At 47.1% G+C, this 16,171-nt stretch overlaps 1 protein-coding gene across 2 annotated transcripts in view; it reads left to right on the top strand.

Moving 5' to 3' along the window:
• Positions 1 to 9,615: 9,615 nt before the first annotated feature.
• XPO6 (exportin 6) overlaps positions 9,616 to 16,171 on the top strand; it is a 111,385-nt gene continuing 104,829 nt past the window's right edge. The window contains exon 1 of one of the 2 annotated variants that reach the window (XM_020907929.2): positions 9,616 to 10,248. In XM_020907929.2, coding sequence (XP_020763588.1) covers positions 10,246 to 10,248 — 3 coding nt within the window. In that variant the 5' untranslated portion in view covers positions 9,616 to 10,245. The remainder of the gene's footprint in view (positions 10,249 to 16,171) is intronic. The other variant, XM_020907928.2, reaches the window with a different exon arrangement.

Raw genomic sequence — 16,171 nt, 5'->3', positions numbered from 1 at the left:
TCAGGAAGATCCGCTGGAGAAGGGAAAGGCTACCCACTCCAGTATTCTGGCCTGGAGAATTCCATGGAGTGTATAGTCTGTAGGGTCACAAAGAGTCGGACACAACTGAGCGACTTTCACTTTCACTTTCACTAAATGACACAACCACAGGTGCCCTGACAGTTCTGAGGCTAGCCATAAAAGGCCAAAAAGTGGGTGGCGACCCCAAAATCTCTCTAAATACGCTGCGCTTTCACTTTACTGTGTCTCATGCTTGAATTCTTTCCTGCGTGAAGCTATGGACTGCCATTTGGCAACTGGTCCCAGGGACTCCCCTGAGACATGGGAAGTGACCATCCTCTCACACCCCATTTTTTCTTGCAACACCATCACTCTTCAAGCCTGAGATTAAATGTTGCTTCCTCTGGGAAACTTTCTCTGACCATATGGCCCAAGTCTAGCTGGCTTGTACTTCTCCATCATGGAGGTCACCCCAGTCCATTGTACTGCCCTGTGGAAGGATGTGATTAGCCTGGGCCTCCTCCAGGCTGGGATTCTTCAAGGGAAGAGAGGGCTCATTGGGGGAGCACTTGGTTTCAATTTATTGAACATTCATCTCCCCCTCAGTTTCCTTTTGACGTTTTCTTCCTCTTACTGAATACGAAACTGAATCTCCCTAAAACTAAGTCCTGCTGAGTTTATGATTAATCTCTCTATCCAAAACCTTATTCCCTTCCTTGTCCCACCCCTGTTCCCTTCAGAATTGAGGACTATTGAAGAAAAGGGGGGATTGAAGCCAAGCAGGACCGTGTGGGCCTTCTCAGGCACAAAAGTCCCTCTGTGACCTCCATTTCTTTCTTTTTCTTTTTTAAAATACTTTTATTCGTTTATTTTTGGCTGTTCTGGGTCTTTGTTGCTGCACAGGCTTTTCTCTAGTTGAGGGAAGCAGGGGCTACTCTCCGGTTGCAGTGTGTGAGTCTCTCATTGCAGTGGCTTCTCTCGTTGCAGCGCACGGGCTCTAGGGTTCTCAGGGCTTCAGTCAGTTGCAGTGCGTGGACTCTGTAGTTACAGCTCCCAGGTTCTAGGGCACAGGTTCAACAGCTGTGGTACATGGGCTTAGTAGCTCCGCAGCATGGGGGATCTTCCCAGATTAGGGATCGAAACTGTGCCCCTTGCATTTGGCAGGTAGATTCTTTATCACTGAACCACCAGGGAAGCCCCCCCACCCCGCTTTTAATATTAATATGGCTACAAGTAAATAATTTGCAGGTCTTAGTTGTGGGTCTGCGGGATTTCATTGCGGCACCTGTGATCTTCGATCTTCCCTGCGGCATGAGTACTCTTAGTTGCAGCTTGTGGAACCTAGTTTCTTGATCAAGGGTTGAACCCAGGTCCCCTGCATTGTAAGGTGGATTTTTAACCATTGTACCACCAGGGAAGTCCCTCCATTTCTTGTTTGTAGGAGAAAAAAGGCTTCAGTCTTCAAGGCCTTCCCTGAATTTCAAAGAGCAGGCTCAAGCAATCAATGATTAAGACAAGAACCACAGGACTCCTAGTTCCTCCTGAAAGGAAATAGATAACAATTTGATGCATATCTTTGGGTTGTTCAGCAGAAACTAAGACCCCGCCCCCAGCCCCCACCCCGACCCTCCTTGGAGGGTGGTGAGTCACTGCTGCTTTACAACAGACCCCCTGCTGACTGGAACTGGAAGGTTGAGATTCCTGAAACATCACCCTGTTACCTCACCACCAACCAATCAGAAGAATGTCCACAAGCTGATGAGCATACTACGACCCTCCCCTCAACGCCATCTTTAGAAACCCTTGCCACTGAAACCACTGAAGAGTTTGGGTCTTCTGAGCATGAGCTGCTCATTCTCCTTGCTTTGTTGTGCACTCGCTCAGTCATGTCCAACTCTTTGCGACCCCATGAACTGCAGCACACCAGGCTTTCCTGCCCTTCACCATCTCCCAGAGCTTGCTCAAACTCATGTCCATCGAGTCAGTGATGCCATCCAACCATCTCATCCTCTATTGGGCCCTTCTCCTCCCACCTTCAATCTTTCCCAGCATCAGGGTCTTTTCTAATGAGTCAGTTCTTTGCATCAGGTGGCCAAAGTATTGGAGTTTCAGCTTCAGCATCAGTCCTTCCAATGAATATTCAGGACTGATTTCCTTTAGGATGGACGGGTTAGATCTCCTTGCAGTCCAAGGGTCTCTCAAGAGTCTTCTCAAACACCACAGTTCAAAAGCATCAATTCTTTGGTGCTCAGCTTTCTTCACAGTCCAACTCTCACATCCATACATGGAAAAACCATAACTTTGACTAGACTGACCTTTGTCGGGCAAGTAATATCTCTGCTTTTTAATATGCTGTCTAGGCTTATCATAGCTTTTCTTCCAAGGAGCAAGCGTCTTTTAATTTTGTGGCTGCAGTCACCATCTGCAGTGATTCTGGAGCAGAAGAAAATAAAGTCTGTCACTATTTCCATTGTTTCCTATCTATTTGCCATGAAGTGATGGGACTAGATGCCATGATCTTTACTTTTTGAATGTTGAGTTTTAAATCAGCTTTTTCACTCTCCTCTTTTACTTTCATCAAGAGGCTCTTCAGTTCCTCTTCATTTTCTGCCATAAGGGTGTTGTCATCTGCATATCTGAGGTTATTGATATTTCTCCTGGCAATTTTGAGCCCAGCTTTTGCTTCATCCAGCCTGATATTTCACCTGTTGTACTCTTCATGAGTTTGAGTGGACTCCGGGAGTTGGTGATGGACAGGGAGGCCTTGCATGCTGCGATTCATGGGGTCGCAAAGAATCAGACACAACTGAGGGACTGAACTGAACTGAACTCTGCATATAAGTTAAATGACATGGTGACAATATATAGCCTTCACATACTCCTTTCCTGATTTTGAACCAGTCTGTTTTTCCATATCCGGTTGTAACTGTTGCTTCTTGACCTGCATACAGATTTCTCAGGAGGCAGAAAAGGTGGCCTGGTATTCCCATCTCTTGAAGAATTTTTCAAAGTTTGTTGTGATCCATACGCTTAGAGGGTAAAGCGTCTGCCTGCAATGCGGGAGACTCGGGTTCAATCCCTGAGTCGGGAAGATCCCCTGGAGAAGGAAATGGCAACCCATTCCAGTACTCTTGCCTGGAAAATCCCATGGATGGAGAAGCCTGGGAGGCTGCAGTCCTTGGGGTCGCAAAGAGTCAGACAAGATTGAGCAACTTCACTTTCCACTTTCCACACACAGTCAAAGGCTTTGGTGTAGTCAATGAAGCAGAAGTAGATGTTTTTCTGGAATTCTCTTGCTTTTTCTATGATCCAGTGCATGTTGGCAATTTGATCTCTGGTTCCTCTGCCTTTTCTAAATCCAGCGGGAACATCTGGAAGTTCTCAGTTCACGTACTAGTAAAGCCTGGCTTGGAGAATTTTGAGCATTACTCTGCTAGTATGTGAGATGAGTACAGTTATGCATAGTTTGAACATTCTTTGGCATTGCCCTTCTGTGGGATTGGAATGAATATTGACTTTTTCCAGTCCTGTGGCCACTGCTGAGTTTTCCAAATTTGCTGGCATATTGAGTGCAGCACTTTCACAGCATCAACTTTTAGGATTTGCAATACCTCAACTGGAATTCCATCACCTTCACTAGCTTTCTTCATAGTGATGCTTCCTAAGGCCCACTTGACTTCACATTCCAGGATGTCTGACTCTAGGTGAGTGATAATTGTGATTATCTGGGTCGTGAAGATATTTTTTGTATAGTTCTTCTGTGTATTCTTGCCACCTCTTCTTAATATCTTCTGCTTCTGTTAGGTCCCTACCATTTCTGTCCTTTATTGTGCCCATCTTTGCATGAAATGTTCCCTTAGAATCTCTAATTATCTTGAAGAGATCTCTGGTCTTTCCTATTCTATTGTTTTCCTCTATTTCTTTGTGGAATGTATTTCTCTCCAAATAAATCCATTTATTACCTATCACTTTGTCTAAAAACAAAATCAGCTCATTCTGCTGGTCTGGTGTGGGTCAGGAAGGGGTTCTGTCCTGTGCAATCACTCCATTTCATGGTGCCACAATTTCAACATGGTGCCTCAGGGTTCACTATGGCAGGGAAGAGCAGAATGGAAGGGAATCACCCACACAAGGAAATGCTCTGGCCCAGAAGTGACACGGGTCAGTTCCACTCAGTCAACTGCAAGGAATGGAGAAATGCAATGTCCTTGTACTGGGTAGAGAACAGGAGCAGACATGGCTGGACATTAGAGGTCTCTCTCACATAATGCTGTACCCACGGATGATTTCTGTTGGATATTTCCAGGGGCTGTTACAACCAGGTAAAGCTGCAGGCAATATTTCTCCAATATCATATTAATGATGGTTTATTAATTCCTTTTATTCAGGTGGCTCAGATGGTCTCCTGCCTGCAATGCAGGAGATCCGGGTTCAATCCCTGGGTTGGAAAGATCCCCTGGAGAAGGGAAGGACAACACACTCTGGCGTTCTTGCCTGGAGAATTCCATGGACAGAGGAGCCTGGTGGTCTACAGTCCTTGGAATCGCAAAGAGTCGGACAGAACTGAGCAACTAACACTTTCACTTTTACTTTCACTTTCTTTTACTCCACAGGAAGAGGATGCTCTGTGGGAGACATCTGCGTTTGGTCTTTGGGATGAATAGGAAATTGAAAGGGGTGAGAAAATGGTCATCCTAAAGATGGAACAACATGAGCATAGGCACAGAGACATGAAAGAGCCTGCTGTTTTCCAGAAGCCATGAGAATTTAAGGAAGAGGAGTTTGAAAGGAAGGCTGGAACTAGGATGGAAATAGTAATTGCTAACTAAAATGATTGAAAATCTTAAGGGACTTCCCTAGTGGTGCAGAGGTTAAGAATCTGCCTGCAATTCATGGGATGTGGGTTTGATCCCTGTTCTGGGAAGGTCCCATATGTCACGGGGCAGCTAAGTCCATGAGCCACAACTACTGAGTGTACACCCTAGAGCCCATGTTCTGCCAAAACAAAAACTCAACAACAAAAAAACTTTAAATTTTTAAATGCCAGGTTTTGTTCTAAACACTTCATGGTACTCTGCTGGTTCTCTTCTAATCCCCTTCTCTGCCTGGCCCTGGGTCTAAGAGGTTGGTTTCTATGAACAGTATCAGCAGCATCCCTTGGTCCCTGGCTTCTAGTTGGATTTATGCAATGGGGAGCCCCAGCAGGAGAGACAGGGAGGGAAGACAGTGAGGTCAGCATTTATTCCACTGGCTTCTTCCCTGCAGGATCACCCTGGCTGGATGCTTACTTCAGCTGCTTTCACATGATTCTCCTTTGTCAGATTCTGGCAACCACTCCTCCTCTTGCCCTGTTAGGTCTAGAGGTGCAAGTCGTCCCTGCTATTGCTAGACCTGGGGTATTGTATTACCCTTTGTAGGGTTTCCTTACCCGCCTTTGAATTACCCCCTTGTCAATTCTTCAAATCTAAATTAGGGTTTCCTGATAGAACCTGACTCACACAGGTACCTACCTAGCCAGGTAGGTACTGCTGTTATTCCCATTTCATGGATGAAGAAACTGAAGTACAGAGAGTTTAAGTGACTTGCTCAAGGGCCACATAGCTAGTGAAGGGCAGAGTAGAGACTCAATCCAGAGAGTCTGGTTACATAGTTTCAGACTGTCAAAGGCCTTGAATGACAGGTTAAAGGCAGTTTTCCTATCACCTATAGAGGGTGCCACACACACACTTACCCTTTTAAAAAATTTTTTTTTTTCACACACTTACCCTTTTCTCCCTGCCTTCTTTCACCGAGTCCATACAGAGTGGTACTGTTAACACACCTTTTGAGAAACTAACATGTTTCCTCATCTGCAAAATGGGAGAATTCTCCAGGTTCTAACAGCCTGGCACAATTGTGGTTGGGCTCAGAGAGAACTTGGCCATTCCCTTGAAAGAGATATTGTGGAGCTTGGGGTGGAGCATGTGACCAATGTCCAGCCAATCACAGCATCATATTCACCCCTGGTTGGGATGATTGGTTCATAGTGAGCCAACGAAAGCCAATGGGATTATTTTCCTGGAACATTTGTAGGAGAGGCATACTCTCTTTTCTACCAGGTTTCCATCTGGGAGAAGATAAAGCCTGGGTATGCAGGGCCCACCACATGGATCTTCAAGCAGAACCAAGAAATGGGGAAAAACTGAGGTCTGTGATATCATTTCAGACCCAGAATTCAGTTGTGTCTGAAATCCATGCAACCCGTTGGATCTCTCCTGGAAACAATACAGTCCTTTTTTTTTCATATGATAGTTGAGTTCCAAATCTAAGAGTCCCAATTTTGTCACTGTGAGTCTTGTCACAGGAGAAGACAGCTTGGAGTCGGGGACACTGCAGCATTCAGGTGAACTTCTGTTCATCCCGGAAGACCCAGCTGAAACGTTACCATTTTTGTTTAGCCTCCCAGCTACATCTCCTACTATTGCTAGAAGGTTTATGCACGTGTGTGTGCTTAGTCGCTCAGTCGTGTCCGACTCTTTGCAACCCCATGGACTGTAGCCTGCCAGACTCCTCTGTTCATGGGATTTTCCACGCAAGAATACTGGAGTGGGTGACCATTTCCTACCCCAGGGATCTTCCCGACCCAGGAATCAAACTTGCATCTCCTGCATTGGCAGGTGGATTCTTTGCCACTGTGCCACCTGGGAAGCCCAGAAGGTTTGTACCTACCTCTATTATAGCATCTGTCACACTGTGGTAATTGTTTGGTGGCTGTTTCCACCATGAGGCAGTGAACAATTTGTCTGAATCTTATTCATTTTGGAAATCTTAGGTTTTGCAAAAGGTCTGGCAGAAAGTTGATACTAACTGAATGTTGAACAAATAACAGAATGAATGAGACCAAGGCCGTAGCAATAGGAATGGGCAGAAGGAGATGGATAGGGGCCATCCCTGCAGTGCCAACAAAAGGTAACAGCAGCCTTAAATCTTTTTTTGGAATAGACACGCTTGAGATTAATATTAATAACGAAATGTTATTTCGTTGACTTGGACAAAATCCCTGGAGTAAAATTAATAATAGCTGTGATGTATTGTCTGCCTTATGTGCTAGATGTTTTGTGTACATTAATTTTAATCTTCACTCTAGCCTGGCAATGGAGGTATGATGGACATGGTGGTGACGCCAACAAATCCACTTTATTCTGGGGAATTGAAATCAGCCCCAGGGGAGGCTTCTTTAAGTCAGTCAGAGCAATTCCATCTTCCTCTACATGGCTAGTTCAGGGATGGGCAGGCCTGGGTCGATTAGGACCAGAAGTACAAAACTTACTTCCAAGAGATAAGACATGGGAAAATATGCTCTCTTTCTTTTTAAAATATTCATTTATTTGGCTGTGCTGGGTCTTAGCTGTTGGACGTGGGATCTTTAGTTGTGGCATGTGGGATCTAGTTCCCTGACCAGGGATTGAATCCTGGTCCCCTGTACTGGGCGCACAGAGTCAGCCCCTGGACCACTACGGAAGTGGTCTCTCCTGCTGGATGTGAACAGGGAATTTTGTGGCCCTGGCTGGCACTGACTGCCATCTTGAGGACAAGGCTGATACACCTAGGAAGGCAAAGCCAAGAAAATCCTAGATGAATGGATCCAGGGCACCCACTGCTCCCAGCCTGAAGCTAACTTATTTCTAGTTGTCCAGCTTTGCGAGTTATCTGAGCCAAAGGCATATGTCCGTTTTTTGGCCATGTGGCATGTGGGATCTTGATTCCCTGACCAGGGATTGAACCCATATCCCCTGCATTGGAAGCACCGAGTCTTGACCATTGGACTCCCAGGGAAGTCCTGGCATACTTCTTATTGAGAGTGAGTTGACTTTCTGTTGTTTCATCTAATTACACACTGAGAAAATTAAGACTTTGATAGTCTCTTGCTCAATATACCTCAGCTAGTGATTACAGCGATCTTCCATTGTGGCTCAGACAGAAAAGCATCTGCCTACAATGCGGGTAGGCCCGGGTTGAATCCCTGGATTGGGAAGATCCTCTGGAGAAGGAAATGTCAACCCACTCCAGTACTCTTGCCTGGAAAATCCCATGAAGGGAGGAGCCTGGCAGGCTACAGTCCATGGGGCCGAAAAGAGCTGACTGAGCGACTTTACTTTCACTTTCAGTGATAAGAGCTGGGTTTCCCACTCCAAATCTCTCATTCCAAAGTCTTGGCTCATTTCACTACACTGAGCCAAGACAGGTCAGGCCACTTGGCATCCATCCTGATTCATCTGTTTATCTTTTGAGATGGCTTCTCTTGTACATACAGTTTATACTGCCTTGGAGATTCTGTCCCCTCACTTTGCCTAGCCAACGACATGTCATTCAGGCCACAGGTAAATAAGTGTCACTTCCTGACTGGCTCCCCATCCAAACCCCCAAGATTAGCTTAGATCCCTTGGCTATTAACCCACAAATGGTTTGTATTTTTCTTCAATACTCTTATTGCAATTATAAGTGATGACTCATTTGGTAATACTTTCAAAATAATTCATCTCTCGATTCCATAAAGGCCCAAGTGTGTCTGTTTTATCAGCACTGAATCCTCAGAACAGTGGTTGTCACTTAGTGGGCAACAATAAATATTTAATGGAAGAATAAATGAGAGCCATTGCTTTCTGTGGCCATGAGTTGTATCAGCAGTCCTCCAAGGGTGATCCCTGGCCCTGGAGCATTAGTATCACCCGGGAACTTTTTAGAAATGTAATTTATGAGCTTCTACTGATTAGAAGCTCTGGGAATGGGGAAGGGCAATCAGTGTTTTAACAGGCCCTTCAGGAGATTCTGGTTCATGCTGGAATTTGAAGGCCACTACACAGATTTGGTCCAGCCTGTGACTAGCAGCACCTCTGCTGCTGGGCATTGTTTCTTGCTTCTATTTCTTAAAGTCAGTACTTTCACAAGTAAAGTGGGTTGGAGAATAGGAACAAGAACCGGAACCTACCACATCTTTGCCTTGTTAGATGCAGTTAGATGCAGTTGCTTTTCCTTAACTTTAATCTCGCTGGCGGCTATTGACTTTATCCTCAGGCTTGTTTACATTTCCATTCCTCCCTTCCCAAGTTCTATCTGGGGCCCCTGTGTGTTCGTCTGTTCATAACACTCACAACACTCCTCGTTTCTTACAATTAATTTATTCACTTGCTTGCTGCTTATTTGCCTCCTTGAGGGCAGGGACTAGAGCGATCTTATTTACTGTATTAGTCCTGGCATCCACAGCTGAGCCCCGTCCACAGCAGCTAAAATGTCTGTGGGCTGAATGGATGTAAATTCCACAAGGGCAGAGGCTGCGTGCCACCGCCTTCTAGCCGGGTGCTGGGCAAACAGATGGTGCTCCTTGAAGATGGGTGGAATGAATGAGCTCAGGAAATGAAAGAGAAACCGCCCCTTTACCAAGATGGCAGGGCCAGTTCCCTTTACCAACATGGCCGCTTGCCCGCGTGGACCAGCGGAGGGCGGCGGGCGTGGGGCGGGGCCGGGCGTGGGCGGGGCCAGAGGGAGCCGTCAGGTGCGGCTCCGCCCCGCGCCCCCCAGCCCCCGCCCGCTCGATTCCGGATTGGTCCGGTTCCAGCGCCGCAGCCCGGCGGCCGCGCCGTGGGGCCGCGCCGAGCGCTCGCCACTTCCGGCGCGTTGGGCTGTTGGTCGGGGGCGGCCGCGCGGCGCGAGCGGTTTGCTCCGGGGCGGGCGCGCGCAGGGATGCTCCGGGGGGCGGCGGCAGCGGCTGTGTGGGCTGAGGCGGCAAGGATAACGTGGGCTCCCGGGCCTTTCCCCTGAGTCGGCCGCTCGGACTGCGCCGCCCAGGCCCCTTCAGCCTCCGCCCCTTCAGCCTCCGGGCCGGGCCCGCCGCCGCTCCTGAACGCGGGGGCCGGGGAGCCCCTGCCTGGGCCCGGAACCTCCTCTCGGGGGTCGGGCCCGGGCGGGGGGCCCCGAGCCGCTGCCCTCCTCGTCAGCCCTCCGAGCCCCATTTCCTGCTTTTTTCAGTTTCTTTGGGGAGGGGCGGGTGGGTCTGGATGAATTGTTCCGGGGGTCCCCGATGAGGCGGGCCAGGGAGCCGCGCTCTTTTTAGAGGGTCCCCGTGAGGCTCGGGGGTGGGGAAGCGGTTGTCTTTGCATGGGCGGGGGACTTCCCGAGACTGCCGGGACCATGACCTGAACTGTGCGAGCCGGACGTGTCCGAAGCCCGAGAGCCAGCTCACCTGAGCCGCCCCCTCCCCCGGCCAGCATGGTAAGTGGGGTCGGAGCCCCTTCCTTCCCGGGTGCCAGGTCTGAGCGGTGGGAGCGGGCCCGGGACTGCTGAGCCATCGCTTCTCCCTGGGGCGGGGAGAGGCGCGTGCCGAGTCCGGCAGTGACACATGCGTGCAGGGTTTGCAGCCGGGCTCTGCACTCCCATCCCCCCCCCCAACCCTCCCCTGCACCCCGCCTCCCGCCCCAGGGATGGTTCAGGACTGGGAGGGACCTGGACGCGGAGCAGACAAAACCCTTGCATCTGTTGTTTGCCTCTCGTACATTGTAGGTCATCACGACAGTAGCTAACAATTCTGTGCTAAGTGATTGACATGTGTTATTAGTACACCAGCCCTGTGTTCTGAAGGAGGGAGACTGAGGCACAGAGCAACTGAAATATCCAGCTCAGGGTCACTCTTAAGTGACAGTGGCAAGGCTTGAACCTAGTTTATTTCAGAGCTCCTAATAGAACGCACTTGACAGAGCTGGTGTGGATCTTGTTTTAGCCGGCTCAGTCGTGTCCGACTTTTTGCGACTTCATGGACTGCAGCCCGTCAAGTTCCTCTATCCATGAAATTCTCCAGGCAAGAATACTGGAGTGGGTTGCCATCTTGGTATAAGCTTATATACAGGGCAGCTGAGAGGGTTTGTGGTTTGCAAAGGTCACTTACCTAGATCGTAGCAAAGTCAGGAACTCTACAGACACCACCCTGCCTGTCTTTCTACTACATGCTGTGACCTTTGCCCTGGAGTGCCTGGAGATCTCTTCATCTTTCCAGATCTGGTTCAGAAGCCACCTCTTCTGAGGATAACATTCCACATTTTCCAGGCTCAAAGGCACTCTCAGTACTCCCTGAGATTTGTGCACATCTGTTTTTAAGCATTTGTCTTGTTGGAGTGAGTATTCTGAGTCGTAGTTGTCCATTGCAGTGGACTCAGTTCCCTCAAAGGTGAAGTTGTCAGAACTTTTATCTTCCCTGGCTCTTGGTACATAGTAGGCTCACGGAAGGTGGTTGATTGTCAAGTCCGTGTTTGAGCACCTCCAGTTACAGGGTGCCCATTTTATCTCTGTCACTCTGGGGGTTTAGGAGAGAAAAGGAGGCCATGACGTCGTCTGTGGTAATAGATCTTCAGGCCAGTGTGGTTTTCTGAACATTGGAGTGTCTTGTGGGTGATGTGTTAGGTCTGGGGCAGAGAAAGGAGACCTAAGCTGTAGCCCTTTATGGGGCTTATAACCAGTCAGATAAAATGCACCATTAATGCCAGGCAGCACTGTGTAGTATTGCCTATACCATGTGTAGGTAGGATGGATAGTGGCAGGTCAGTTAAGTTTTATGAATCCCAGTGTCCTCAGCTGTAGAATGTGGAGACAGGAATTCTCTAATGAACAAAGGTATGAGGTGTAACATTGAGTGAATGATGAAAGTAGTATTCATTGATTCTTTCAGTGAATTTAAAAAATGGTGGTAAAATATAGGTAACATGAAATTTCCCATTTTAACCATTTTTTTCTCTTTTCTTTATCTTCTATGCACGAGTTTAGTTGTTCCGTAGCATGTGGGGTCTTCCCGGACCAGGTATGGAACCAGTGTCTCCTGCACTGGCAGGTGGATTCTTTACCACTGAGCCCCCAGGGAAGCCGCATTTTATTCATCCTTAAGGGTACAGCTCAGTCACATTAAGTACATTCACATCGTGTCCATCCCCAGAATTACTTTCATCTTGTAAAACTGAAACCATACCCATTAAACGAAAACTCCCATTCCCTTCTTCTGTGTCCCCTAGTGACCACTCTTCTACTTGTCTCTCTGAATTTAACTACTGTAGAAGCCCTCATATAAATGGAATCATACAGTTTTTGTTTTTTTGTGACAGGCTTATTTCACTTAGCGTAATGTCTGCAAGGTTCATCTGTGTTGTAGCATCTGTCAGGATTTCCTTCCTTTTAAACACTGAATAACATTCCATTGTGTGTGTTGCCCACATTTTGTTTATCCATTCATCTATTGATGGACACTTGGGTGTCTTCCACCTTTTGGCTGTTACCGTGAAAAATGCTGATATGAACACGGGTGTATGCATCTTTTAATGAATTTAAGTAGCCACTGTATGTGAGGCTCTAGTGAATGTCAGATAAACAAGACAGACAGATACCTTCTCTCAGGTAGCTGACAACATTGCTTTAGAACATTTGGGCAGAATTTTACTGTTTATCGACTTAGCTGGCCAAGCACCCTTGTATTCAGGTTTCATTTTAATTGGCAGTCAGGAGAGTGTTATGAAAATAACCACCTTTGAGCAATTAATTGTAAAGTAGTTGACTTCATGATCACCATTTACAATTTTTTTCTGAGATAAGTTTTGAGTCAAGTTTTTTGTAACCTTCCCCTCACTTATTTTAGCACACAGTGGGTGACCACAGTGGATGTAAGGCCAGTAGGACTGTCAGATCATGTACTCTTTGCAGCACTGACACCAGGGGTTCGTCTCCTTAGGTGTCCCAGGTTCCCGGGTGTGGCTGGGGCAGGCCTTGCCCCCGACTGCAAGGAAGCTCTTGCTTGGTTTGTGTCTCACTGGAGGGTAGGGATCACAGTTCTATATTTGTTCCAGAAACTCTTTCCCTTTCGTACTGACTTTTTGCTTTAAAGAGCCTTGAAAGAGTTGGCAAATAAGTTGGGGCCTTTGTAATATCTTCTTTTTAAAATTTCAATTCCCTAATAAGATAAAAATGGTGTAATATGATAGAACTACCATTGATTAAGTATCTACACTAAGCTAGCTGTGTTTCATTTATTTGTTTCCTCTCAGTCATTCAGTATCAGTTAGGCACACCAGCCCTGCTAGGTTGGTTACCATATTGCCTGCCATTCCTACTAGAGGAGGAGGTGAACACACCTGGTGTAGGATACCTGTTTAACAAGAGGTGGAGCTGGCATTTGGGCTCAGGCTGCCCTTCTCCAAAGCTTCTGCTCCTTGAGGTACAGATGCTGCCTCACATGGAAGATGGTTGGGAATGTCATCCAGTTATGTTTTATTTGGTTCTGCGATAGTGATGTGGGCAAGGGACCATGGGAATTCCCTTTAAAGTCTCCCTCTAGGAAGACGAGTTTTGACCTGCAAATTTAGGACTAGTGAAAGATTTGTAGGTTCAGCACGGAATACCTAGAACAGTGAGACTGTAACTACCTTTGATGAAATCATCATTTTTGGGTTGAATTCCCATGAGTTCTCAAGTGATGTAACATCTCAGAGGTTCCCACCACTTCTCTGAAAAGTTCTTACTTAATGTCAAATTTGCTTATTATGGAAATTTTGTGCAAAATTGAACCCTTGCTTAAATTAGTGGGTTTTTTTGTTTTTTTTTTAGTTGCCTGGAAGATTGCTTTGGTTACTAAGCCTTCTCATTTTTGAATGTCCTCTTCTGTGAGCAGTCCCTGTAGTGGAGGGAAAATCAAACCTTAAATTTGGCCCCTCACTTGGTGTGCCTTCCATTAGTTCAGCAACTGTGTTGCTTGTGCACTGCAGGACTGCAGGCGTGAAGAGGCTGCGGTGGAGGGAGACCACAGGGCAAGGTTCAGCGGCACTCAGGTTCTCGGCGGCGGTCACGGCGCAGAGGTTTTCTGGGAGACAGGTTAACTATCCAGAAATGACTTGAACAGCTTTTGAAAAAATGAGGAGATGGTATGGTTCAAATGATAAAATGACCTGCTAAACAGACCCCCAAAACACTATTGACATGCTGTCAAGAAGTTATTCTGTACAACAGGCCAGAACTTTGTAATGCCTCAGTTTATTCATCTGTTTATTGACTTCCTGCATCAAGCTTAAAATCCTAGGATCTGTGGATACATTATCATCATGAAAGAGTCTCTATGAAAGAAAGTGAAAGCTGCTCAGTCATGTCCAAGTCTGTGACCCCATGAGAAGCCTGCCAGGCTTCTGGAGGTCCATGGAATTCTCCAGGCAAGAATACTGGAGTGGGTAGCCATTCCCTTCTCCAGGGGATCTTCCCAACCCAGGGATTGAACCCAGGTCTCCTGCATTGCAGGTGGATTCTTTCCCTTCTGAGCCGCCAGGGAAGCCCAGAATACTAGAGTAGCCATTCCCTTCCCCAGTGATCTTCCTGACCCAGGGATCAAACCCAGGTCTCCTGCATTGCAGGCAGATACTTTACTATCTGAGCCTTTCAAACAGGAGGCAGAGACTGTTTTTATTTCCTGTTTTATAGATGAGAACATTCAAGGCCCAGAATGGTTAGGCAGCTTCTCAAGGTCACACTATAACCAAGTGATAGAACTGGCATTCATAGCCTGGCAGCCTGGTTCAAGAGTCAGTGTTCTCAACTGCTACACTTTTACTCCAGGAAGGGTTATATTGCCCCTGACCTCTGGGAGTCAGTTTAGTGAGGAAATGGGACATATATTCTGGTAATTACGAGAGGCTGTGTGATAAGGTTTAGCATAGTAGAAGAATAGGGCTTCCCTGGTGGCTCAGATGGTAGAGAATCTGCCAGTAATGCAGGAGACCCGGGTTCGATCCCTGGGTTGGTAAGATGCCCTGGAGAAGGGAGTGGCAACCCACTCCAATATCCTTGCCTACAGTCCATGGGGTTGCAAAGAGTTGGACATGACTGATTGACTGGCATGTAGTAGAAGAATTCATTGGTACAGAGGTAGCACACCTGAGGGAGGTTAGCGGAGCAGAGGGGCCAGGGAAGAGTTCCCAGGAGAAATATTTGAATCGGGAAGGATTCAGAAGAGTTGGACAAGGGAAAAAAGGGCCTTCTAATTGAAAATTTGCAGACAGTTAAAAGATTAGATATAGATCAATAAAGATAATAGAAAATAAGGGTGGAAGTGAAGGAAGGAATTAACATTTGTTGAGGGCTCAGGACTTTGTAGAGCTCAGTAGTTGTGGTGCATGGGCTTAGTAGGGGCTCTGTGTGCACGTATGGACATGGTACACAAACATGCTATTTTTTCTCATCGTGAATACCTTTACTGCTACCTTCCTGGCCAGCTGCTGCTCCATTTCCTTGTTCCTCTGCAGCAGAACTCCAGGAAAGAGTGATCTTTAATTCCTCACCTTCCTTCCATTCTCTCTCAAGCTCACTTGTCAAGGTCATGCCCCATAGTTGTTGAACATAGAGGTTAGTCCTCATCTTACTCAAATCTGCCAGTAGCATTGGACACGTTGAATACTCCCTTCTCTGTTAAGTCTTTCTTCACCTGGCCTCCAGGACGCTAAAACGTGCTTTTGGTTCTCCCCCGTCTTACTGGATATTTCTTCCTCATCCCGCTATCTTTGAAGTGCTTTGGAGTGCTCTAAGCCTCAGGTCCAGTGAGCTCCCAGGCTGGACCTGTCTCCTCAGCTGCCTTTCTCACACACATAGCTGCCAACTTGACATGCAAGCTTGTTTGTCAGGCAGAGCAAATGTAACCAGTCTAAAACTCCACTCCCAATCTTTGCCTTAATTCCTTTCCACCCACAGGCCTTCTCTGTCTCAATTGGGGGCAGCTCCATCCATTTAATTGCTTGTGCCAAAAACTTGGAGCCATCCTTGACCTTTCTTTCTCTTCTGTCCCACATCTGGTCCATATCAGGAAGGCTGATTGTTTTCTACTTTTGAAATGTAGCCAGGATTTTCACTTCATGTTCCCTCTACCGCTCTCTAGTTTAGGCCTTCAGCTTCTCTTGCCTGCATTACTGCAGTTGTCTCCTAACTGTTCTCTTAGCTTCTGACCTTACGCCTTTATAGACTGTTTCAACACAGCCTCAGTGGTCCTTTGAAAAATCTAAGGCACCTGATATCTTTGTTCTGTTTCCTTGGCGCCTCAGCTCACTTAGAGTGAAGGCCATGGTGGCCCACGTGCACCTCCGTGGTCTGCTGTGTCCTCCATATTCTGGCCGCGACTATTCTCTGA

This window comes from Odocoileus virginianus, chromosome 33, assembly GCF_023699985.2.
Source record: "Odocoileus virginianus isolate 20LAN1187 ecotype Illinois chromosome 33, Ovbor_1.2, whole genome shotgun sequence".
NCBI classification, from domain to species: domain Eukaryota; kingdom Metazoa; phylum Chordata; class Mammalia; order Artiodactyla; family Cervidae; genus Odocoileus; species Odocoileus virginianus.
The sequence above is the reverse complement of the archived record's forward strand: the minus strand, read 5'-3'. Positions and strand labels throughout refer to the sequence as shown.